The 25,290-nt window shown below is 37.7% G+C and overlaps 2 protein-coding genes across 2 annotated transcripts; one reads left to right on the forward strand and one right to left on the reverse strand.

The window, feature by feature from the left end:
• Positions 1–6,454: 6,454 nt before the first annotated feature.
• ube2ql1 (ubiquitin conjugating enzyme E2 QL1) lies at positions 6,455–17,552 on the reverse strand. Its single transcript, XM_081376438.1, has 2 exons — positions 16,475–17,552; positions 6,455–10,399 (listed from the first exon to the last, which is right to left on the reverse strand). The coding sequence occupies exons 1-2, from the start codon at positions 17,180–17,182 to the stop codon at positions 10,268–10,270; spliced, it is 840 nt and encodes a 279-aa protein (XP_081232564.1). The 5' UTR covers positions 17,183–17,552; the 3' UTR covers positions 6,455–10,267.
• An 851-nt stretch (positions 17,553–18,403) lies between these two features.
• On the forward strand, positions 18,404–20,642 carry med10 (mediator complex subunit 10). The gene is made up of 4 exons (XM_081377420.1): positions 18,404–18,685; positions 18,869–18,952; positions 19,802–19,904; positions 20,194–20,642. Exons 1-4 carry the CDS (start codon positions 18,564–18,566, stop codon positions 20,287–20,289), a joined length of 405 nt encoding a protein of 134 aa, XP_081233546.1. The 5' UTR covers positions 18,404–18,563; the 3' UTR covers positions 20,290–20,642.
• Positions 20,643–25,290: the final 4,648 nt, after the last annotated feature.

Raw genomic sequence — 25,290 nt, forward strand, 5'->3', positions numbered from 1 at the left:
GGATGGGTGAATCCTTACGTAATAATGTTGATACTACGTTTTTTTAATATGATGTTTTATTCATTGTTTATTTACCCTGAAATTTAGAGCATATCTTTCAAAACTTTGAAAGAAAATGTTATCTCCTTCTTCCATTCCTTTGGACTGGATTAAGATTACTGAATGGAAAACAATCAAAACGTCTGATAATTTGCCGTTTAGATTTATTTAAAGGGGTAGTTCACCTCAAAATTAATTTTTTGTTATCATTTATGTCAGTTTGAACCTGTTTTGCCAAATTTATACTGAAAAGATGGCACATAAGCGCTTCTGAAGGCATTTAGGTGTCTTGACATAGACTGTTTGATGCTGTTCAGAGGTGGCAAAAATGTACAAGTTATAATTGTATACTTTAATACTAAGTGGGTCAGATCAGTGTGGCATTGGCACGTATTGATTTTTGCAGAGATGCATTCCTGGGTCAGCATATTTTGTTGATCCTGGAACTATATTCCTGTCTGAAAATGTAATACTAACCATATCCCCCCTAAACCTAACCACAAGTTATTTATCCCTAAAATCAGAGGGAAATGATAGGTGAATTACACTGATGAAGACACACGGTTGTAAGCTTAAACTTGACATAAACTGTAAACCTGTCCCTTATACCTGATTGGTTGATTGGATTGTTGTCCCAGGATCAACAAATATGTTGATTCCACTTGGTTAAATAAGGTTCTGCTTTGCATTGCGTCTTAATGTTGAATTTTGAGCAGGCAAAGAGCAGCCTTAACTTGGTTGTGTAAAGAAGCATTATGACTTTATTCTGTGAAACACAAAAGGTGATATAATTTAGCAGAATGTTCAAGCTTTTCTTTTTGGAACTAGAGCAGCTTTGGTCCCCATTGACTTTCATTATATAGAAAAGAGCAGCTTGCACATTGTGCTAAATATCTTCTTTTGTGTTCCACAAAAGAAAAGTCATAGAGCTTTTAAGCGACATGATGGTGAGTAAATAATGACAGATTTGTTTGTTTGTTTTATTTAATATTATATATACGCTTATATTCTCTATTAGAAAGCAGGAATTTCTGTTCTCAGTACTGATATCAAAATGGGTCTTGAAAGTACTTGGTTGGTATCTGATCAAAAAGAAAATAAATGTTATCACTCATCGCTAGATCATAGTGTTCTAGCTCTGCCTATGTGATGTCATTATAATCCCCCTCCTTCCTGTCCTCTGTGTCCTTTTCCTTCCCAAACTGGAGCATTTCATAAATCACGGAAATCCTTCTGGAGAGCAGAAAGCTGAAGAATCGTGGAATCACCTTGAGTGAGACTTCCTGCATGATGCAGCGGGACAGCGACTCATTTATTACTGTCAGTGTCCTCATCCTGGCTGAAAAAAGAGAGAAATGTACAGAGTTACAGTACGTTCATGATTTCAACAAGGCTCTAAAAATACATTTTCCCACATGCACTGTGTCATAAAACATTTACAGTCCACCACAATCTGCTACACTGGCGTTGACGCAACAGTCTTGAAATATTCACAAGGTTGCTAGCTAGTTGGCTCAGAGAGAACACTGGAAAAAAGAGAGAGCGAGAGAGAGAGAGAGAGAGAGAGAGAGAGAGAGAGAGAGAGAGAGAGAGAGAGAGAGAGAGACGCTTACATAATACGCCAGCCGCAGTCTGAGATGAGGGCGCAGGTTTAGACACGCGTATCAACAGCCAGTCTATCCTCATGCTGCAGTGCATGGTGACATTAGCGCTCTTCATCTCTGCCCTGCTGTCGATCTGCCTTCCTCTCTGCAGTCTTATACAACCAGGACATTCTCACACATTCACATCAATATATTTTAGTGTAGGATATGGAGGTCTTCAGACAATGACTAAATGCACATTCACTTCTCACTGTGGCTGCTGTTGTTTGGTGACAGCAGAGGAAATATATTGCTTTATATAGCTAACAAGACTGCATATCAAGCTATTTTAGACATAGCATACATTCATATTTACTTATGTGTGTTCCTGGTCTTATTATGAATGACTAATCTGTGAAAATTATTCCAAAAACAAGAAAATTGTATGTAAATTGTATACACTTCCGTTTGAAGGTATTGGGGAAGGCTTTTTTGAAAGTCTCTCATGCTCACCAGGGCTGCATTTATTTGATCAAAAATACAGTAAAAACTGTAATATTGTAAAATAGTATTACAATTTAAAAGAACTGTTTTCTATTTTAATATATTTGAAAATATAATTTATTCATATGGTAAAAGCTGAAATTTCAGCATCATCACTCCAGTCTTCAAAACATTTCTTCTTATTAGTTTATACTATAGTATAGTATAGTATAGTATAGTATAGTAGTTACAGACTGTTAACTTTATACTAGACAAAATGAAAAAAAAAATCACTTGGTAACCTTGTCTGTGCAAAGTCATATCCAATTTCAATTCTTGAAAGTCAATAGACTCTGTAACCTTATATGCTTGGAAAGATTGACTTTTTACATCCACGCACAGAACTTTCTTTCCAGAAACCATACATTTATTTGTCTAGAACAGCAGTTCCACTGCTAAAAGGAACATTTAGACAACTCAAAAGCTAAAATAAACACATTTTAATTTATGTAATAAATTCAAGTGCTTTAAAAAATGAGCTGCACCGTTTTGCTTTTAAACCCTCTGAATTGGCTTTGCTTAAATTTATATTATGTGCATTAATGAAAACAAATTTTCTGTTGTCTAAACTGAGTGCCTAAATAATTTTCTATGCTAATTAATCACAAGCCGTACTGTCAATAGAGTTTAATTTGTGTTGAACCAGGGCCATTCCTTTAAGAAAGAGATTTACATGGACATTATTATTGCAGAGACTGCTGCAGTGCGAAAACTGTTGCGTTCCACAGCAACATTTTTACTATATATATATGAATTTAGAACATTTGAATTAAGTTAGTTTACGTGAAGTCCTTGAGTTAGAGTACTTGAATAAAAGAACAAAATAAAACCATATTAGGCTCACTTCCCACTCTGGATGCTTTTGCTCGCCTCTCAGATGTAAATGTATGGACGCCTCTTTCATTAATAATGTAACTTATGTCTTCACTAGGAGCAATGATTACTCGGGTTGGGGTTGCACAGACCTTCTGGTCTGCTTCTACAATTCTGTGAAGGCCTAATATGAATATTAAAGAGCAGTGTGATTTGAAACACGCTCATTGCTCATAACGCCTCGTCGACCGTGACAGTCATCATGGCCCAAAGGTCAGAAGGAAATCAGAATTGTGACTGTCTTCTGGGAAGTGCAGCAACACTGCAAACCATATTAGCACCACCCAGCAGCATTCAAATGGAAATACACCCACTCCTTTATCTCAGCCAACTGGGCTTGTCTGCTCTTTGAAGAAAAAACCTTCAGAGGGCTGGAAAATAAGGCTGGAGCTGTATTGTCTGCTGCCTATCTGCTGTTTGCCGTCCAGCAGTGTTTGTTTACTGCGGTTTAAAGTGAATTTCGCTATCTAGTCTGGTCTGCATTGCGATCTGGGAGTACACCAGGGGGGGCTTTAATGTTGTATATGAATTGTTCTCTGTCATATCGATTATCTGTTCTCATTCAAAGTAAACCGTTTTAGTCTTTGAGGGAGAGCAGTATGCAGAATGGCTTTTTATCTGTTTATCATGAACGCATAGAGACTTGGTCTTAAAGGAATTGTTAGTGTTGGGCAAGCTATGAAAGAATGTAGTTAGATAAGCTACAAACTTCTTTAGAGAACACTTAGTTAAGCTAAATAGCACCCTTCAGATAAAGTAAGTGCTGAACTATATGCTACATGTAAAAAGCAGCTGAATACATTTAAAAAAGGCATGAAATATAAGCTGCGGGAGTCTTTTCTTCACTATTGTGACATACATCCGAGTGAAATGGCAACTTGAACTAGAAAAAATGATTTGATTTTGTCCATTGGGAATTGATTGGATCATTGTGGATTTCTATTGCTGTGATGCCATGTAAATGACAGGTTGTCCTTCAAGAGATGTCGTTGCAAGTGGGAGGAGAAGATATTTTGAGGGCATGATGTGCACAGATAAATAATTTATAATATATACTGTAATATTCCTGATTTAAAAAAAAACCCTGACTTTGATATTTGATAATTGTTTGTGTGTGATATATTAAAAGTTGTAAGCTTTAATTTCTTCAGATGACCAAAAAATATCTCCAAAAGAGGTATACAAACCTTATATCCCTTTATTTGTGTTTGTTTGTTGAAGGGATAAAGTTAACAATGTGTCAGCTTGTACCTCATTAGCACGTATTTATTTTCAGGTCCAGTTCGTCAAGTTAGTTTTCACCTGGATATTTGATTGCAGTCAGAAAATGCTAAGATTCATCCATGTTGAAGATTTGCAGCATAAATGTACATGCGTGAAGATTTCTGTGTCGTTTCAGTTAAGTAAATGATTTATGCTTGAATTTGTCCGACTGATTCAGATAAAAGATTCCTTTGTTCGTATGATTCATTGCAAAGGACAGACTAAAAAAAATAAATTTTTGAATCTGTCATTGCTTGCTCTCATAACTAGCAGAATGAGAACAGTACAAAGTAATATAGTCTTTATTGCTGAAAATATTGTCAATAAAAATGTAACTTTGCAGTGTTTCACAAAGCTGTTAAGAAATAGCTTTGCTGAATCGCAAATGAAAATGTTTTGTGGACTAGTTAAACTAAGCTTCATTTGCAATGTTTTGTCAAAAGGAAAAATAAATAAAGCATTGTCCTGCATATTAAATTCAAGCATGCAAATATAATTCTTGTGCATAATAAGACAACAACTAGCTTGCGACCAAACTCTCTCTCTCTCTGTATAGAACTGAGAAAACTGCTTTGTGCTCTGGGATCAATTAGAGGTGGTTTCAGCACAGACAGACTGTGACTGAGGCTGGCTTGTGTTGTGTTTGGGTGAGAAATGTGTTCGGACCTCATGACCTGCCCACACGTACTTATCAGTGTCCTTGTGCGCCCTCGGGCAGAGTAGACAGGGGATGAGACCTGTCCTTCCTTCCTGTAGAGACTGTTCCTGGACCTACCAACTGCTGTATTCCATTTAACCTGACTTAAGCTAATTCCATTTCCTAATTCCATTTCCATTTTTTTTCTGAAGGAAATGTTAGTGGTGCTGTAATGTAACCATGCAACCATGTTTCTGGGGCCCCCAAAGAGCCCTTCTCCACCAAGTCTCTGTTATTTGATGATTTGTGTGCCTCAAATGAAGCATTTGTATTATTTAACCATGCAAATTAGTCAATCTAAACACCTAAAAATGCCTCATCATGACACCATGAGCCTCTTTCTAAGCCTTTCATAAACATGTCAGGGTCATACACTGTTAAAAAAAAAAAAAAAACTATTAAAATGTGATTTATCCATTTTTTTTCATTTGTCAAATCAGCTTAGATAATTTATATGGTTCAGATAACATAATATTTTGAGTTTCAGTTGATTAAACCAATCTCCTTCATTGTATTAACTAAAAAATTGTATTTCAATGAACTCAAAATTTAAAAGGTTACTCACTTTTTTTAAATTAAACCAAATATACTGTATATATAAGTTTTATAAGTTCATAAATATATATAGGCTATTTATGGAAGCTTGTTTCTGCCACAGACTAAAAAATCTAATTGTAACTTTTTATCTCACAATTTGACTTCTTTCCATACTTGCGAGTTTATACCTTGCAATTCTGACTTTTTTCCACTCGTAATTCCAAGTGATCAAAAATATACTTTCTCTATTTTTCTCGAGTAATTGCCATTAATCTAATGCAAATGTCATTCTCACTATACCGAAAAGTAATTATTATTATACTATTTTATGTATATACTGTATATGACTAGGCAGCCAGTTGCTATACTTTTATAATACTTGAGTATACTTTTACACAGTTGCCATGGGTTGTTGGCGATTTGTACACAACAGGAACACAACTGGGCTAGTTTTGGCCCTGATTGGCCGAGTTTTGAATAGCAATTGGGTTAGTTGTGTGACACAAACCTGGCATCCCTGACAGCAGCTGTGCTAAAACCCAGAATATAGTAAAAGATGCTCACTTGGTAGACATATCACTGCAGAACCCAGCAAATCATTATTTTTGTTGCACAGCAATGAGCTGTTATATGTCAGGGGTTATAAACATAAACAAATAAATGAACAGTTGTTATATTGTAATATAATTACTGTGACAACAAGTGAGAGATATTCTAGAAATGTACATATGGTCTTAATGAGGTGAAATGAGGTCTAGTGCACTGCATTGAAGGGTTTCTGGTGAGAAGCTGGTGTTATCATTCACCGTCACGGGTGATTTGATATCCTCGAACCCACTGCGCAGAACAAAACCGCATGTTCCAAACCTCCGTGACTGCAGAGATCCTAGAGAGCAAGGACGACAAACACAAAATTGTTCCAGGGTGGAATCAGCCTACAGCCTTTATTGCACATTCCTGTTTGGTTTTGCTCTGACCACATCCTGGCATGATGTTTATGCAGTGCAGAAAACACATTGTCTTGTAGTTTTACCTTTCACCCTGTGAAAGCCTGAGATCACTACATATACCAGACTCCTTTCAATTCAGGTACACATATATTATATTTTTTTCATTTATTTTTCTTTCTCTTTTTATCATCAGTGACAATGCCTGCAACATGCTTCAAAATCTTCATTTTGGCAAACTACAAATAAATTAAAACACATTCATAGAACACAATTTGACATTTAAAGACATTAATAAAGAAAATCAGGACAAACTGAACCAACGGAGGGAAAAGAAATACAAAGAAGCGGCTTCTGCTCTTTTTCATTACTTTCTTGCTTTTTTTTTTTTTGGAAAAAAAGAAAAAGAAAACAAGTTAGCTAGCTAACAATCACAGACCACATGCAGATATAATACAACAGAATCATCTCACTCGTTTGGACGATTAACTCTGTTAGTTAGTTTCTGCAAACTACTGATCTAAACTATATCACAAAATTATGCTTTAAACCGGAAAACATCCAATTTCGCGATATTTTTGACTGGTTATAATAAGTCCTTGGTATAGTATCTCCTCTCGCTAAATAGGAAAACACACGACCACTTCTCAATAATGTCCAAACAGAGTCTGGAGAAGACCAAATGCATTTCAGTAGTGATAAGAGATACCATTTGCGACTAGACAAAAATCTGCAATAAGCCACCCACGAGGGTTTACGCGATGTTTTTACAATCACTGCAGTGATACGAACACGAATTACAGGTTGTCCAGTGACCAGCGTGTTTTTTAATTTCGATGACCAGGACACAGCAAAATGTAGTGCTTTCCACCAGATTGAAGCACTGGACATTAGAGACCCTTAATATCAATAACACAAAAAGCTACCAGACAGAAATAAATACATCAGTAACGGATCAACAGTGTTGTTTCGCCTCCTTCCTCCTTCAGGGCATCAGCATTTGCTGTTTTATCATTTATACATCAGTGTCTTCGTCCTTGTTTTAAATTAATTAGCAGCTTCTCATCTAACATTTGAAATCGTCAGTAATAGCAGAGAGTCTTTCTACTGAGAGCGCAGCAGTTACACACGGGAAAACACACAAGGAAATGGTGACAAAGTACATTAAGCATTTGGCACATACTGTTTCATGTCTGGAGAAGACTACCTTCAAAATACCATATGAAACAGCATCTCACAACTATTTCTTCTTAATGATTTTTCAAACCTTGAAGCATAATTTTAAAGGAATATTTTTCACCCAAAAATGACAGGTCCGTCATCATTTACACACCCTAACGTCATTCCAAACCAGTGTGACTGACATTCTTCTGTAGTATAAAAGGAGACATTTTGAAGAATGTAATGGTCATTGTTTATATATGGTCATTCTATGGTGGTTCTCCATGTAAACATGGATGTGGATTGGGGCTGTCAAGTTCACCATAAAGTATAATAATATTGGTCAACAGTTGTGAACGCTATATTCTAGTCTTCTGAAGACATGATAACTTTGGGTTGCCAACAAAATCCTAATATAAGTGGGATCTTGTATAATCCTCCCATTCGCCGTAGCTCTTATACGGTATCTCGTTGGCATTTCCACATATTCAAATTTCAAAATCAGGATTTTTCATGTCAATGACAACATTGACATCAAATTTGACTGTGCCATAAGTTTAAATGTGCCATATTTGAATGGACACGGACAGTGACGCGCAAGACTTTCTTAGTTCTTTACCTAGGCCTTTACTCTCATCTATGGCTTCGAAAGACTATTTTCGAGATTGACAATTTAATGGAAAAGAGCAGCCGGTACACTTCAGCATTTTTCCTTTAGTGTTTCACTGAAGAAAGAACATCATCAAGGCGAGAAAAAGACAGAATCTTCATGTCAACAACACCCATGATTTTGCCTTCTCGACTATTGTGTCATTTGTATTTCACACACCGTATGAAGAGCACCATGGGAGGGGTGGGGTCTAAAATCTCATAGCTCACAAGATGCAGTCTGAGCCGTTCTGGATTCACGCTGACATTTGAAGGAGAAGTCAATAAACATCAAGGCGTCGAGCTGCAGCTCTCACGGAGCATCAATCAGGCAACTAAACGAGCCGCCCTCATTCCTCAAGGTTTCTGAACAAAGAAGTCGCCCCCTCAGCGTCTCTCTCTCTCTCCATCTCTGTCCTTCTTCATCTGGCTCTTGTCAACAGTAGCGGCACCAGCTACCAGTCCAGGTTTTAAGTCATAACTGAGATTGTGCGTTGATTTACGCAGTTCGAGAGCGATGTTTATAGTCATGAGACCTTATATCCTGGGCTGTCGGCCATTTTGTCCTGTTTACTGTTGTTCTAGTCTAGTATTGATCAAGCACACAGCACAGTGATGCAGAGTCAGTGCAAGGCGGATGAATCGGGGCCCACAACCACGAGCGTATCGATCGATGAGCCAAAATAGTACGAGTGAATCAGCACAATTAATGTTTGATCGTGTTTGGGGCATCAGCTGTGGCATCGGCATGTGAAGGTGCCAAGTTACAGTAATTCCCTATGTTGTCTCACAGAGGGGTGGGTCCTCTCAATCGGCATTGTCCTGTCGCTAAGAGCTCCATGGGGACAGATGCCACGATGAACACTCAACATCTCATGTGCAAACATCACCATGTCTGTCACATGCCTCTCTCTGTCGCCAATACTAAGATCCCATTGGGATGTCGACATTCGTTAATGCCATCTGGTATCTAAATCATCAGAATTAAGAGCTTTTGGTCTTCTCCAAAAACAAATAATAGAATGACCAATAGAGGTGGTTCACTTTTTTTTTTCTTTGACCTCTGCATAAGCAACGAAGACTCTGTTCACACTGCGTATCTATCCAATTTTTCAAATCCGAGCTTTAGGACTGACAGTCCATTGTTTTATAAGTGAGGAAATCCGGTGTTTGTTCAGATTATGTTGGTTGCCATTGTATTGATGTAAGCATTAGCATGATAGCAGACTTTCTCATTGTATTTGAACACATATGGGTTTGTAAACTGGCTTTTTTCTGTTCAGACTTCAAAAAACAATTGCATTTGAAAAATCAGATATTTGCTGCCTGTCTGAACAAAGACCTAGAGTATTTTTTCTTCATTGGAAATCAATGACCAGCTACGCAACACAGTGATGTCTAAATTTTGCCACGCGTACAGAGGAAAAGAAAGAGCACAGCTCTACATAAATTACAATCATCATGTTGCATCCAACAGTGAAAAACAGCACAGCCGATGAGGAGGAAACCAGAAAAACCGAACCTCAAATGTAGTGTAATGATCTGCTTATCTATTAAGTGTTAACAAAGTCATTTGCATGTAAATGGAGGCAAGTCTGATGCTGTTCAGTGCAATGCATTGTCAGCTATAAAAGGAAAGAGGGATTGGGTGGCGAAGAAAATAAGCAAAACAGACGGATATAGAGTGAGGATGTGGGATTGGTGCACATTTAACTTTGCTTGGAGCCTCAATCATATCCAGAGTCCTTAGCTGTATGTAGCTGCAGTGACGCCCACACTCATGAGTAATTGTGATGTCGCAGCGAGTGTTCGGTCCATGGCACCTCGATGAAGAAGAGTGAAGGACGGGGTGATGGTGAATGTGCCACGTTGATGTATAAGATATGATGCCCTAGCTTTTGTTTTTTTTCGTAGTTAAGTTTGATGATGAAAAAGAAGAAAACCCAACTGAAAAAAGCAACGTCGGGATCGCGACATCAGCCGTCGGACACGGGAGGGGACACCCAGCCATACTTCTCGTGGGTCTTGACAAGGCTCTTGAAGGTCGCCTCAGCTTCCTTGCGACTAAAGGCCTTCTTAGACTTGCCTGCTTTCCTGCAGATACGACCCTAAAGAGAAAACAACATTTGGAGAAATCAAGATTTTCATCTGTCAAAGTGAAACATACTGAAGCTATCATACATACAAGCTATCTAATTATAAATATGAACACGCAATACAAATTTTATCTAAACTTTATAGAACATTTTTGGATAGTTAGGTATGAATATTGTTAAAAATATAAAATGTTATATAAATTAATACTTCATAATCAGTGTATAACTGCTGAATATATAACAAATATATTATGAATATATATATATATATATATTTATTTTTTAATTATATATAATTAATGTATATATATGTAAAAAATATATATATAAATATGAAAATAAACATGCAAAATAAATTGTATCTAAACTTCAAAGATCAATTTTGCAGTGAATATTTTGTTACAATATTGGTGAATATTATTTAATAATATTATTACTAGGGATGTCAATTTTCACAAATTCCCATGATCGATCGTCGTTTAAATTAACGATCAATTAATCGATTAATCGTTAGCCTTAATACTGCGATATGCATCAACTGCAGTGGCATGTGGCCAACAGCATGACAGGGTCTGCAAATGCTAATGTTCCTCACCAAATCAATTAGAATGGTTTTAAATATAAATAAAGGGCTAGGATTGTAAAATGTTTCGATGTGATTGATAATTAAATTAATTATTTAATAATCAAATATAACTACTAATACAACGCGTCACCAACGCCGCCTCATATGCGCTAGAATGTGTGACTGTTGTGGACGCGCTCTTCCTGGAACAACTGCACGCGCTGAATGAATCTGCTACCGTTAAACTGGAGCACTTTGCTAGCACGTTATTTATCTAAAAGAAACGCATCCTATATGAGATTAATCAGATATATTTAAAATAAACATAATATTACAAATTATATCTGCACAAAATGACGCAAATTCATGCACAAGTGAAGTGAACTTGAACTAAGTTACGTGCCATTCATTCAGAACTACTCATGTTGTGGACGCGCTCTTCCTGGAGCAACGCGACACGGCAACTAAACCCAAATAATTCACAATGTTTTATTACAGTATTGTTCTCTTTATAATGTTATGTAATATTACAGTCCCAATAGTCATTATTAGTCGTGCACTGCCGTTTGAGCTGCGCGCGCTGAAGCTGACGCTTTACTACAGTGTTCTTAACCAAATGCATCCAATATGAGATAAATCAGATATAGATAGGCATACACAAAATAAACAGTATTACAACTTACATTTGAACAAAACAAAAGGCTGCGAATGCACACGCAAACTTACATGATGATGAAGGTTTAAAATGGTCCCAAACATAACTCCGGCGCGCTCGCTTTACATGTTTCGCGGTTGAGCAGCACGCACGCGCATAAAAACCTGCTTAATCGATGATCGATAAGTTCTATCGATTAAATGTATTATCGACAATTAATCGATCGTCGATTAATCGTTGACATCCCTAATTATTACATTTTTTAAAGATTTTTGAAACACTGTAGATTTTTGAGGACACCTGGATAATCTGCTTTGGTCTGGGAATTCTCTCATTATTATTTTACAGTTTAACATGCAAATCAGGCGTTTCTTCCTGTCTAAATAGGCGCTTTTGTCCAGAATCGGCTGCAACGCTCCAAATATTTTGACAAGAAGTTTATGATTCCTGGATATGCACTCTAAAGTCAGATTTTGCAATTTGATAGATTTTGTTCAACCTAAATGACTCTCAGCTATTACATATCTACCTGCTACAGAGAGACACACTATACGTAATCTTAAACGTATCCATTATATTTCAAGAGATGGGAAACAGAAAAGCATCATTCAACTTAAACATAGGGCAGTACATGGAATGTGTGTCCAAGAGAAAAATTACAAATGACCAATGATCTTAATGTATTGTGACATTTCCTGTTGGACACAACATTTAACTTTCAAATATAATTCATGTCTAACAATTTAAAGGTAAAGTGTAATTTAATCATGTTACATTGGTTTCTATGCCAGTTTAATATACAAACAAACAACTATACGTAAGACATTCATACATCCTGAAGAGTGTAAACACTATGGTCCTTTCTGAATGTTTAGCAGGTCAGACTCAGTATGTTAACTTGTAATTTGACCAATGCTAAGTTTTGAGCTGAATTAGTAATTTGCAATTGCACTATTCCATGTGATGTGCAAAGAAAACTAATTTAACCCAAATGATGTACATTTATATGATTGTACTTATAAGTGAATCCTTTAGTCCCAAAAAAGCCATCAGAGGTTTGCTATAAAGAATCAAAGATGCTTAAATCAGATCAGTCAAGTCTGCCAAAATCAACCTCTAGGCCTCTAGGTGTGTGTAGTCTGAAACCAGATTTATTTACCTGTTTTTTTCATATATTGTGTAACTGACACGCAGAAGCAGATGTGTGAATGACAGATTATGGTGTGATTAAATGGTCCTGGTGCTCCATTTTCAGAGGTTTTCCAATTTTCAATTTCAAAGCCGACTGCTCTGAGCTTTGAAGACACAGTAAATCAAGAGGCTGTGCGTGATAAAACCTCAGGCTGAATTATTTAAACAAGCTTCAAGACCATTTTAACACCAGGTTCAGCCATTTTGATCACTGGTACAGGATAATGGGAATATAAATGATGCAATGGTGCATCCATGATTGCGGCATCCCACAGTAAAACATCCAGCTTTCATATTCCTCCCTGAAGTGATCATTTCAAAAGTTAAAAAAAGAGAGATTTTTTATGCTGCAAGGCAAAGAAATGGGATCCCCCTTACTTATATCTTATGTAAATGTCTCAGATAGATGGATGGATGGATGGATGGATGTAGGGGTTGGGTTTATCTTTTTTAATTTAGGGAGTTTGGCATCATTACATGTTTATTAAAGGTTAGTAAGTTTTTTTTTTTTTGAATAATGTACATGAATCATGCACAATAAGACCAGGTACTTGTATAGCAAATGGAAAAGTATTTATCAAACTAAATCCTGTTCTGCACTCTGCCAATGTTTTTGGTCAGACATCCTTAAAATACCAGCCAACAACCTGGCATGACCAAACCAAACAAATGATTTTATAATGGGGTAGACATTTTAAACAGGCTAAGGTGTGACAGTGAGACACGTGTACGCCTCTGCATAGGCAGAACAAATGGCATATTTAAAAATAAAATTAGACCAAATAGGGACTGTAAATCCCTATTTGGATTTCTTTTTTAAAAAGGCCAAAAAATGATTTACTCACAATGTTCCAACAATGTGAAACACAAAATAAGACGTAGGCAGAATGTCCTTTCCAACAAAGTTGGAAGTCTAAGCTGCTCTAAAATCAATGACCAAATTTATAAATTTTGGCGTAAATTTATCCTTTAAGACCAGTTGAAGGATTAGGTTCGGCATGCAAACCACAACCATCCAAATATGCCACTACAGGCTACGTATGAGAACTCACAGACCCAGCATCCACTAAATGAGCAAAAAGGATGTGCTTTCAGATGCCCCAGGACTGAGGTCAGTCTAGTGCCAGTGCTGATGTAAGACAGCAGGGACAGTGAGACAGAAATAGCCAGCTCTTCCCTCAGGCTCTATCAGTCAGGATGAGATCTAATGGCCCAGAAGTAACCGCCTGAGCTCAATCGAGAAAAGCCTGCCCCATCCTCTCAGAAAAGCCTGTGATTTTTGGATTAAAAGGAGCCAATGGAGCCTTAATTAAGCTTTATTCTGTTTACGGTCTCTCTTGGAAATCGCTTCTCTCATGCTTGAGAGGCAACGGTGGAAAGCGCTAGGGACGAAAGCGAGAATGCGTGGGGAGTCGTGCCGATGTTAATCCAGGTTATTTGCATCAGCGTTTTCCCTGCAGCATGCTAAGGGCATCACTGACGTCTCCCTACGCTATTTTGGTTTGGTGAGTATAGAGTGCAACGCAGCACCCGTGTGAAGTGCCGGATGGGTAATCCTGTGAATTGAGATCAGTCAATGGTCTCGCTCGGCCTCTGTGCATTCTGGGACAACACAGACGGTAGGGATTATGTAACCGACATGTGCCAGATAAGGGTAAACAGAGTTGCTCTTTGCATCATAGCATCACATGAAGCGTACACCTGTTTGATGCTGCTTACAGTCTCATGTCAAAAGGAAAGTTGTCTGTAAATTTAACATGACAAAGAAGCAATATAGTTGTTGATCTCTTACAGTAAGGCAGAATATACTCTTGATTAAAGACACATGACAGGTCTTTTCATTTCCAATCTATAGCCTATTGGTCAATGCATGCAATGGTCTTAAGCATTAAATAGTACAGTGTAAAATGACGTATACAAGAAGCGCATTGTATAAAACTATTAATCTAAATGTTAGTAAGGAGACCTAATATAAAGTGGGACCCAATAGTTTTAAGGCTTATTTATTCTGATTTAGAAAGCCTTAAAAACAGCAAATGTCTGAGCTTTGGTATGCAGAAATATCTCCCAAAACCAAAGAAAAACTACAAAAACAAACTTAAAATTTAAAAGATTGTCAAAGCACATTAAGTTAAAAGTGAATGAAGTGAATGAATGAACGATTCAGTGAAGCTAAAATTCTCCAAAGGCGCTAAACCATGATAAACCACGAATGCTCTGCAGCAAAATGTGGCCTGTCCTTTCCTTTTATAATACAATAGCTGCATGTTAATTGGGGGTCTGTTGTGTCAGTGGCAACTAAAACTGTAATTACCCTTGAGTGCTTTGGGTCATTTGGGGAAAATTGTTATCTAGTCACCGCTGCCTCAGACTCATCATGAATTTGGCATTTTAAAGCTCTTGACAGGTTGAGGTAAGTTACAGCAGAGGGTTAATGGCAAGTCTCTAGCTTCATTATGGATTCTCATCCATTTCCATTACTCATGCTGGTCTTTGCAATCATCCTTATAAAGGGACTATCTAATGACCGATGTGATCTATCTATGGAGCCCATCTAATCACATTACTAGTTAAGATCCAGGCTACAGTGCACTCTTGAGAAAAATGGCCCGAAATAGCACCAGATTATAATTCTATTGGCTTGCAACCACAGCAAAACCATTTTTTGTGCAAAATGGAGACTTGCAGATCTCAAAAAGGCGCTCTTTAGGATAATATATGTATACACTGACTGAATGAAGGTGTAGGTGAGGTGTAACATTTGAAATGTAGGAAATACCCTATAAAACAGAAGAGTAACCAATGTAATGTGTGGACACAAAACCCACACTTCACCCTACACTCTTAAAAATAAAGGTGCCTAAATGGGTTTTTTAGTCTGATGACATAAGAGACTCTTTTTAAAGTTCCTACAGTGCAATGTGATGACCTTTTTTATGGTACTGCAGAGAATCACATATATCCTAGACTAGCATCAATAAATCCAAGAAGTCTTCGCTTTGTTCTGTTAATGGATGAACCAATAAGCTGATCAGAGGAACCTCTAATGGAACATCAGGAACTTTAATAATCTCCACAGAACCATAAAGACAAATTAAGCACCTTATATAGAGGTCCAAAACGGCTCTTGATAACCAATGGTTCTTTGCTGAAGATATTATTCATTCAAAAATGACAATTCTGCCTCATGTTGTTCCAAACTGGTGTGACATGGAAGATAAAAACAGCCTCAGCCACCATACTTCAATGCACTCTTAAAAATAAAGGTTCCAAATGGGGTTTCTCACAGCCAGAACATTTTCTTCATTTAAAGAACCTTTTGTACAATTGAAAGGTTGCATAATGTTCTTCATAGAATCATTCTTCATAGAACAACTGATGCCAATAAAGAACCTTTATTTATAAGACTGATGGAAAAAGATGCAATGGAAGTGAATGGAGACCGGGGTATCTTTTGTCTAGAAATAAAACCATACCGGTCTGGAACGACATGAAGGCATGTTTTATTCTGTTTTACTTTGTAGTTACATATGTAACAGAGTAACAACGCATTGAATGGACGTTGCATGCTTTTTTCACGCTTTTCACCTGTGCGCCGATGCCAAAATGGAGGATGGCGTCAAGAAACATGAGATGAGAAGAAATCAACGCTGCTATGGCAATAACCCATCCTCACCTGTCCTTTCACCAGACTGGCAGCGAACTGCCTCATCACGGCCTCGACGGTGTAAGCGCTCGACCAGCCGCGGGGCGTTAATAACTCCATGCAGATCGCGCCGCCGTCCAGCACGTATCCGTTCTCCAGCCGCGGCGTGAGGACGCGCATGAACGGCGGAGAGAAGGGGAAATTGTCGGGGAAGGTGACATTCAGCAGTATGTACTCGGTGTTGGTCTCCTTCATGTCCTGCCACAGCGCGGAATCCTTGTCCACCTGGTGCAGCTTGACATTCCAGTCAAACAGGTTATCGTCCGCCAGCTCCACCGTGATGAAGTTGTCGCCGAGCCGCCGGATCTCCTGCAGCTCCTTCATCAGCCTCCGCGTCCGCACCTGGGTGCAGTGCTGTCGGTTCGCCGCCGGCGGGGGCATCACGGAGCCGCTCGTCGCCTTACTGCCAGCCGTTAGCTGCTTCTCTTTCGTGTCCTTGCTCGGTTTGTCCTGTTTGACGGCTGGCTTGTCCTTACCGGACACGTCGAAGCGCCTGGCTTTGATTTCGGGCGTGCTGAGGATGTTGTTGGTCTCGTTGCTGGTGTTGCAGTGCTTCGTGTTGTTGTTTTTCTGGTTGCCTTTGGTCCCTTTCAGTGAGCCCTGGTGGTGATGCTTCGGGTCCTCCGTGTCTCGGTCGTGCAGTCGAATGAGCCCGATTTTTCTCAAAAGAGTAGCCATTGTGATGGTTCGCCGTTCGAGGTGAGTGTAATGGAGCTCGGAAAAAAGACGCCCGCAAAGCAGCTCTTCCTCAATGCATCATTTCTCCCCGCGAGTGCACTGAAACACAAGAGCTCTCATTTAATACGCATTCCTACTCCTATAATTCCCTGTGAGGCTGCACACCCGCGGCTGCTGCAGGAGGCGCGATAACGTTGCTAGAAAATGAACCGAGAATCTGGCGCAGGCATACAAGAATTAGAAGAGCGGGAGCGGAGCACCTCAGGTCAGTTGGCTTCCGCTGTACCTGGACGGAATGAGTAATCAAGGGTCCTGCACGAGTTATTTTTTTTCTTCACACCAGTATTCCGACAAGTCCCGCCCTTGACCTGATCACTGTTTGCTGGAGTTGCAACAGCTATGTGATTGACTTCTAAACTGTCCAATCACAGACCGGCAGTCTCATACTAACCAATCCTGCCGTCGGACGCTGGACTTGTCTGGATGCTGGTGGATGAAATATAAATAACGCGTTGCTCGACATCTTTATTATTAACGCTTGTATTGTTAGTACATTTTTCTGTTATAAGACAATTCATATTCGGCGTATTGTGCATTTGTTTATTGTTATTCTTGGTGTGTTTTTTGTTTTGTTTTGTTTTTACATGTAATTTCTATATAAAATTAAACTCTTCTTGTATTTTAAATGAGTGCTGCTTTATATGTTGTTGGGTACAAAGAAATCTCATAAATAAAATTTTGTATCATTGTACAGCCTTGTGTATTTGCTTGTTTTCTCCCTGGCCTTTTCTACAAATCACTGTAATATTATATAAGATGCTATCAGCATTAATAATAAAAAAAATCTAAATAAATAATGCATCTTTGGCCTAATGTTTGGGTTGGGAAGAGGTCGAGTTTATGATCAGCTTCCAATGAATCAATACACATTCTTCACTTAAACCGCTTATTGAAAAGGTAAGTGCACCAGTAGGCTAGTTGCATTATAATCTGATTCTTTTGTGTTTGAACGAACCATGTTGCTGGCCATCAACTAATACATTATATGTCATCCATATGTTATGTTGAATTTTATTTAGCGTAATACTGTCAAACTGGTCAATGAAATTGTTTCAGAGTAAATCCAAAATATTTCACAATTATATTATATGGAACGTTTTTTCAACAATGACTTTGCAGCAATTCGAAACGCTTTACAGCACAACGAAGGATTCTGTTACCAGGGTAACAGTCCATTCTCACTCGCTATTGGATGAAACGCAGCCGGAAAGCAGTACGCTGTCATGGAAGCTGCGTTGCGTGAGCTGATGTCCGTCTTTTGTCAATAATTTTATAGTTTTATCTTGATAAAAATAACCTTTATTTAAAAATACAGCACGTCATGGCCGAAAAGTTTGATAATCTCGAGGAACACCTCGAGAAATTCGTCGAAAACATACGACAGCTTGGAATTATTGTCAGCGATTTTCAGCCTAGCAGTCAAACAGGACTCAATCAGAAACTGTGAGTTGTAATCTGCTTTTTTGAACACGAATCCAAAACATCATGTTGGTTTGAACAAATAGTATCTAGAAAGTAATAGCGATGTTTTTAGCTGTAGACTTGGCTCAATATCTGTAATATTGCCTCATTCAGTCACGACTCACGAGTAAAGCCTGTAAATGACTGGGTTATTTATTTCCTCAGGAATTTTATGATCACAGGACTGCAGGACATTGAGAAATGCCGACAGCAGCTACATGATATCAACGTACCGTTGGAAGTGTTTGAGTGAGTATTACATTTCGATGCATTAAGAATATTTCTTGAATCATCTTGTAATTGTTTTTGTTGTTGATTGATTTTTTTAATTGATTTTTTTTAATTACCCTTCTTTTGCACCTTCTATGTACCAATTCAATGAACATACCTGTTATATTCAAGAAAGATCAGATATCACATCTGTATATGTAGTAACGTTACTCCCTTTAGTAATAAATGAGAGTGAGAGAGACGAAAACTGTTACTTCAGTGGTCCTCTTTGTGTTTTTTTTTATTTAATCATAGTTTTCCATGTCATGAAACAAATGTAATTCTCAATAAATAAGTAAACAAATATAATAATAATAATAAATACAATATTCCAGACTCTCTCACAGTTGTTTCACACAGTAACTTTAGATGATACACTAACAGATTTTCTATAATAGAACTAAACCAAAATCATAAATAAAACGAACATCCAATTGAACTAAAATAGTAGACGCCAAAACATCTTAATAACAGTTCTTTTTCTGAAATCTTATCATTTTTACTTACCTTTAGTTAGTTACACAAAACTGTGTACTTAAGTGGTCCTCTCTGTGTTGTTTGAGGATGCCACAGTCGTCATGGCAACTCTCAACTCTCAACTGCCACTCTGAATTCAGAAAATGCAATTGTCCAGTGCAAACTCATTATAATTAAAGTAGTTTAAATAAAACGTGGATAAACTTTAAATAAATTGAAATAGACATATAAATACAAAATAATATATATATAAACACTTAAACACTTTTGCGACCCAAATATACAAGGTGGTCACATATAAATACATGAATTGCTATGATTGATTATTGATGTTTTGCACTGTGTCCACAGGTATATTGATCAGGGTCGTAACCCTCAACTCTACACCAAGGAGTGCTTAGAGAGAGCTTTGGCTAAAAATGAGCAGGTCAAAGGAAAGATTGACACCTTGACTGTGAGTATTGGTCCAGTACTAACACAACGAATGACTCATTTGGGAGTGCCAACAGGTTATTTGTTATAAAAGGACATAAGTTTTTTATAACTATGCTACCACTCCTGCTTATAGTTATTGTAATTATAGTCATTCTTGGAAAGTATGTATATATATATTGCTAGAGTAGACAGCTCTTTGCTTTATACATTTCTGCTGTAGATTTTCCCGATATGTTTTGAATAATACAAACAAAGGCACATCATTTCACCCTCGTACAATATTTTGCGGTTTCTCTTTTTCTCTCCAGAAATTTAAAAGCCTCCTCATTTCTGAGCTGGGAAAGGTTTTTCCTGAAGAGATGGCTAAATATAAGGCCATTCATGGAGATGACCCTCCTTCATGATTTACCACAACACTTCAAACGCAAGATGTACATATGTTGATATTAATATAACATGTTTTTTAAGGTTCAATTCATCAGTCAAATATGCAAATTTTTACAGCTTTTTCATCTTTGTATTTGCCTTTGTAATTCACAAGAATACAATTTGAAAACTGAGGGATATTTTGAGAAACCCTTGAAACAGTGAAAAGCTTCTCTTTTTTTCCCATGCATTGTAATTTTCGCAGCATACTTTGATATTTTTCAGTTGAATAAATGATTATTTTGTGTAATCACAACAACCAGTCTTTTTTGTTATATCGACCACGTTGTTTTTGAATGTATAAACGTTTCAGCGAGCTGTTATATAACCTTTATCGGGTGTTTATCCAGTTGCATTGGCTCCAGTGGTCTCAAGTTACTTTCTGGCATGCTCTTTTTCGCCATGCGTGTAATCTCACACTACTTGTCTGGTGCCGTGGTGATGGAGTTGATTGGTACGTGTCCTCCTTAAACCACATGGCATTATTCACGAGCCATGACTGAGCTGAACTGGGAGCTTACAGTGGGACTTTACCCTAGATGACACTTTAAGGACTGTCTTTCATGTGACGACAAATCCGAGGCGTTCTTTATGAATGTCTCATTCTGAACATTGAAAGATAGGTCATTAGAATGGTAAAGCATTTTACTTGGGCAACAAAGACTGGAGATTTAAACGTGCGTCTGAAATACCTTTGGTCCAATCGGTGGTGGTTTTGTAACTCTTTTGTAAGGCTTTAAGTCTTTCAAGACTGTTCAAACTCAGAACATCTGCTGTATGATTAGTCACTCCCCTTCACAAAAGGACTCTCTTTAGACTTTTAGCCAGTGTTTGGACTGGAATATAGTGGATTGCATACTGCATAGTATGCTCTGCCTATTTAAAAAAGGAACATAAGGGAAATATATAATGCATTGACAAACACAGTATACAATGCAACAAGAATGTAGCGGACAGTTGTGTGATGTCATTACGTGTACATTTTAAATTTAAACGGCTCAAATTTTTTATTTATTTTTTTACCATGGCAATAATACTTCCGGTAGATTCACAAACAGTATATGCAGAGTTATTTTAGAGATGGATAAACATTATTGATTGACAAAGGGGAGCATAGATGAGATACTGTGTGGAACAAAGTCATCACAGAAGAGAATCATCTCTTTGAGTTCTCCATTGCTTTTTAATTTTCAGAGCTGCCCTCTTTCTTAGAGTTCATCTTTTGTAAGCACTCAAACACAAAACCTGTAGTGGGAGGACAGACGTAGTAGTGTTACACAAAAAAACACTTCCAAGTACGTCTTTGAGGGGTGGTGTGCATGGGCAACCTGCAGGCTTTGTTCAGAGGCTTAACGTTTTAGTGGGTGAATCGTGAATTCATCTTGTGACTCATGAGATGGATCATGTTTTTTTTTCTGTAGTATGACCTTCATTTCAACAAACACCTCGTCAACGTCTTCTAACTGAAGAGCAGTGACACATCCGGAAGAAATTAACAATATATTGCTAATTAATGTTGTGATCATTTTAAAATATCTAAATCATTCTAGCTGTCTCGTTCTATTGGCCTATATAGCGTTCTATACAAAATGTAATACTATGACTTACTGCTATGATATCATTAATATTTGATTTGATTTTTCTTTATCCACCAGGAGAGAAACCTTTCTGAGAATTACAAGAGTGTCCTTGCCAAGTGAGGCAGCAAATGAACATATACACTAAACAATTTCTAATAAAACAACTTAAACAACATTACAAACATTCAATTCGATGACTTGTCCTCCAGTCATTGAATAATGGATTTAAAATGTTTCAGGGACAACAAATGATGTAACTCCAAATTCACGTGTTAACTGCAGTAAATTGTACTATTTGGTTCACGGAATTTCTATATAATGCTTATCCTGTATGTTATAATTAATCTATTTTCAATATAGTACAGTTTTTCTGAATTGCTAGAACACATTTCTTGAAACATCACTCACTTTCTCAAAACCTTAAACACAAAACCAAATTTTCAAACCACAATTGCCTCAAAACTATTTTATCTGTGCTCAAAATCAAACAACGCTTTCAGATCATACACACAGCGAGTCAATCTTATAAACACTTCAGATCATTCGTTAGACTACATCAAAAAAATGGAGAACACAGAATCCAAAGCATGCAGTTATAGAAAAAAAGTATATTGTAACAAAGTGTAAACAAATTTTGCCGTTACGTAAAAACAGTAATGACATTTTACAGTAGTAAGGTGAATAAATTGTATACTGTATCTTCAAGTATAGCCTAGTATTTTATTATATTGTATTGTAGGCATGCATTATGTATTGTATTATGTATTGTAATAATAGTAGGCCTATTAATGTCTGTATATTCAGCACTTGCATACTGTGAAAATACAGTGACCCAACTGCAAAAGCCAAAAAGGTTACAGTAAAAAACTCTAAATGAATAGCATGTTACAGTAAAGTACACTCAGAAGAGTTGTGCAACTGCAAAATCAAGGTCAGTGAGAGAGATTGATTCTGTTTCAGTATAATGTCTTCATATTGGGTCCGGCCAGAGGAGTTTGTCCACATCACAGACAATGTCATCTCTGCAGGCAAAGGGAAAAACTTAAAGCAGATCCAGCCTTGACAACATTCTCCAGACCTTGCTCTTTCTCATACTCTTCCTCCTTGTTCACCACCTCTTACACACATACTCTTCCTCTTATATTGTTTCCATACATTGTTGGTATCAACATTCAGCGCAACATTTTGAATTACATTCTGAACTGACTTGTATTATGTACAGTTGGTTTGGTCACACCTTTAGAAATAAGTGTTAACAATTTTGAGTCGTTGTGTGTAAACGATGACAACAGTGTTGTAGTTGTGTTTAACCTTTGCCTGTCTGTGTTAAGCGTATTGAAACATAAGTGCATCACAGTGCGAAATGTGTTTTAGTGAGTGAGAATGTGTTAGAGTTTTGCAAAAAGAGAGCATGAGATTTGCTAACAGTGTTTTAACTACTTGTTTAATGTTTTACAGAAAGAGTGATTTATTCGACAAATTGGTTTAGGCTATTGAGAATTTGGTTCAGAGAATGGAGTTTAGTGTTTTAGCAATTCAGAAAGACGTTAATGTTGACATTTTAGTTCTCTTTCAATATAAATTTCTGGTGCTTTTTTTACTTTTTTTTTTATTGTCTGCCAGGTGAAAAGTACTAGGAACAAATATTTTTGTTGTTGTTGTAGCATTTTTCGCGTACGGATGACAACGTTGTCAAAACAAACCCCGTTCTCACGGATCTGCGAAAACAACTAAAAACACTGTATTATCCAAATAAGGCCAGTAGTTGGCGATGACACTTTGTAAAGAAACACCATGCGCCTATAAACTGAACATGCAATACTAATGCGCATACCGTCAATTTGCGTTTTTGTAGTTTACACAGAGACGATAATAGTGTCGTTTTTGAAAAAACTTGCACTTTGAAATCCGTTTTGAAAAGTTTGCGATTTCAGGCCCCCAAAAAGCCATTGTTGTGTAAATGAATGGCTAAACCGCTTACAAAGTTTTACGTTTAGTTGAAAACGATGCCATTTTATTGGCCCCTTAGTATGTTTTTAATATCAATTATACTTGCCTTATCAAGCCCCACATTTGATGCTCTGCTGGCTCTTTAAGTGTGCATGACATCAGGAAGTAAAATTACTTTTCACATACTGATGAACAAGAAATGTTCTCAATGAATACATGTGTGTGGCTCTATTAAGTGGCATGTGAAGACCAAGTATGGTAACCCATACTCAGAATTTGTCCTCTGCCCCAGGGGAGCGATTGGGAGTGACTTGCTCAAGGGCACCTCAGTCATTTCCTGCCAGCATTGAGAATCAAACCCTTAACCTTCAGGTGTGACTCTCTAACCACTAGACCATGACTATTAGAGTCTTAACCCACAGCAAATATGTTCCTTTGACCCTCATTTTACGTGATGCCAGCACAAGCAAGTCAGAATCACAAGCATACGACTCTCTTGGTTAGCAGCAACCCAATGCTACCTTTGATAATATTATCGTAATGGCTTTGCAATGCTAATGAAAGGTGCTACAGACCGACTGTGATTGCAGTTGTGCGTGCAATCCTTAAGAGCTCCGGACAGTTTGATCATCTTTTCCTCTTGATTAAACACTTTCCACATGAAGGAGAGCATTGGCTCTATTCAAGGACAATCACCCCCTTCTGTGAAGGTCATGAGGAAGTCAAACCCCTCAGCCTTCTGTTGCAGTTGTCACCATAGCAACTTACCCCGCCTGCCACTGATGAAGACAAAAGCCACCGTATAAGGGGACGAGAAAAAGGGGCATGTGTCGGAAAAGGAACTGATGCATATTCAGCATACACACACACATATGTTCTGAGCAAACTGCACATCCCATGTGAGTTTGAGTTTGTCATTTATTTTTTGCCCTTTAGGGTCAAAGGTTGCAATAGCTCTGAATTAGCTGAAATGGATCAGGTTTTAGCGTGCAAGTGCGGGCGTGCATGTTAATATCAAAGCAGCAAACATCTCAAACCTTAAATTTAACAACACTTGACACTTCATACATAAATTCTCATGACTCAGGGTGGAAGTTTCCTTGCTAGCTTTTATGGTCAGTACGTACGACTTTCCCGTGCCAGGAACGTGGACTCATTTGGAGGTAGAAAGTGTAGCCTTGAGGGTTGCTCAGAGAAAGGGCAAGGCTGTTGATCTCTCTGGTCTCCATGGAGATGGAAGTCTTGCTCTCTCAATCCTTTCCTCATTAAATCCCGGCATGGCACAAAGCCACGGCAGATCATGCGATCCCGTATCTCGCCCTTTCACTGGAGAAAAACCAACCTTTACATTGCTAAACATTTATATACCCATGCAAATGTTTACTTGAACGGAATAGTTCAACCCATAATGTAAGTGCTGTCATGATACTCACCCTTGTGTTGATTTTA

The sequence above is a fragment of the Scardinius erythrophthalmus genome, assembly GCF_964197995.2.
Source record: "Scardinius erythrophthalmus genome assembly, chromosome: 10".
Taxonomy (NCBI): domain Eukaryota; kingdom Metazoa; phylum Chordata; class Actinopteri; order Cypriniformes; family Leuciscidae; genus Scardinius; species Scardinius erythrophthalmus.

Bases quoted from the DNA above. Each gene is read 5' to 3' on its own strand.
- med10 (XM_081377420.1), top strand. From the start codon at position 18,564: ATGGCCGAAAAGTTTGATAATCTCGAGGAACACCTCGAGAAATTCGTC. The intron at 18,686-18,868 runs GTGAGTTGTAAT...TTATTTCCTCAG, and splicing joins ACAGGACTCAATCAGAAACT to GAATTTTATGATCACAGGAC. The intron at 18,953-19,801 runs GTGAGTATTACA...CTGTGTCCACAG, and splicing joins GTACCGTTGGAAGTGTTTGA to GTATATTGATCAGGGTCGTA.
- ube2ql1 (XM_081376438.1), bottom strand. From the start codon at position 17,182: ATGGCTACTCTTTTGAGAAAAATCGGGCTCATTCGACTGCACGACCGA. The intron at 10,400-16,474 runs GTGAGGATGGGT...TTTTCTCTTTAG, and splicing joins CCAGTCTGGTGAAAGGACAG to GGTCGTATCTGCAGGAAAGC.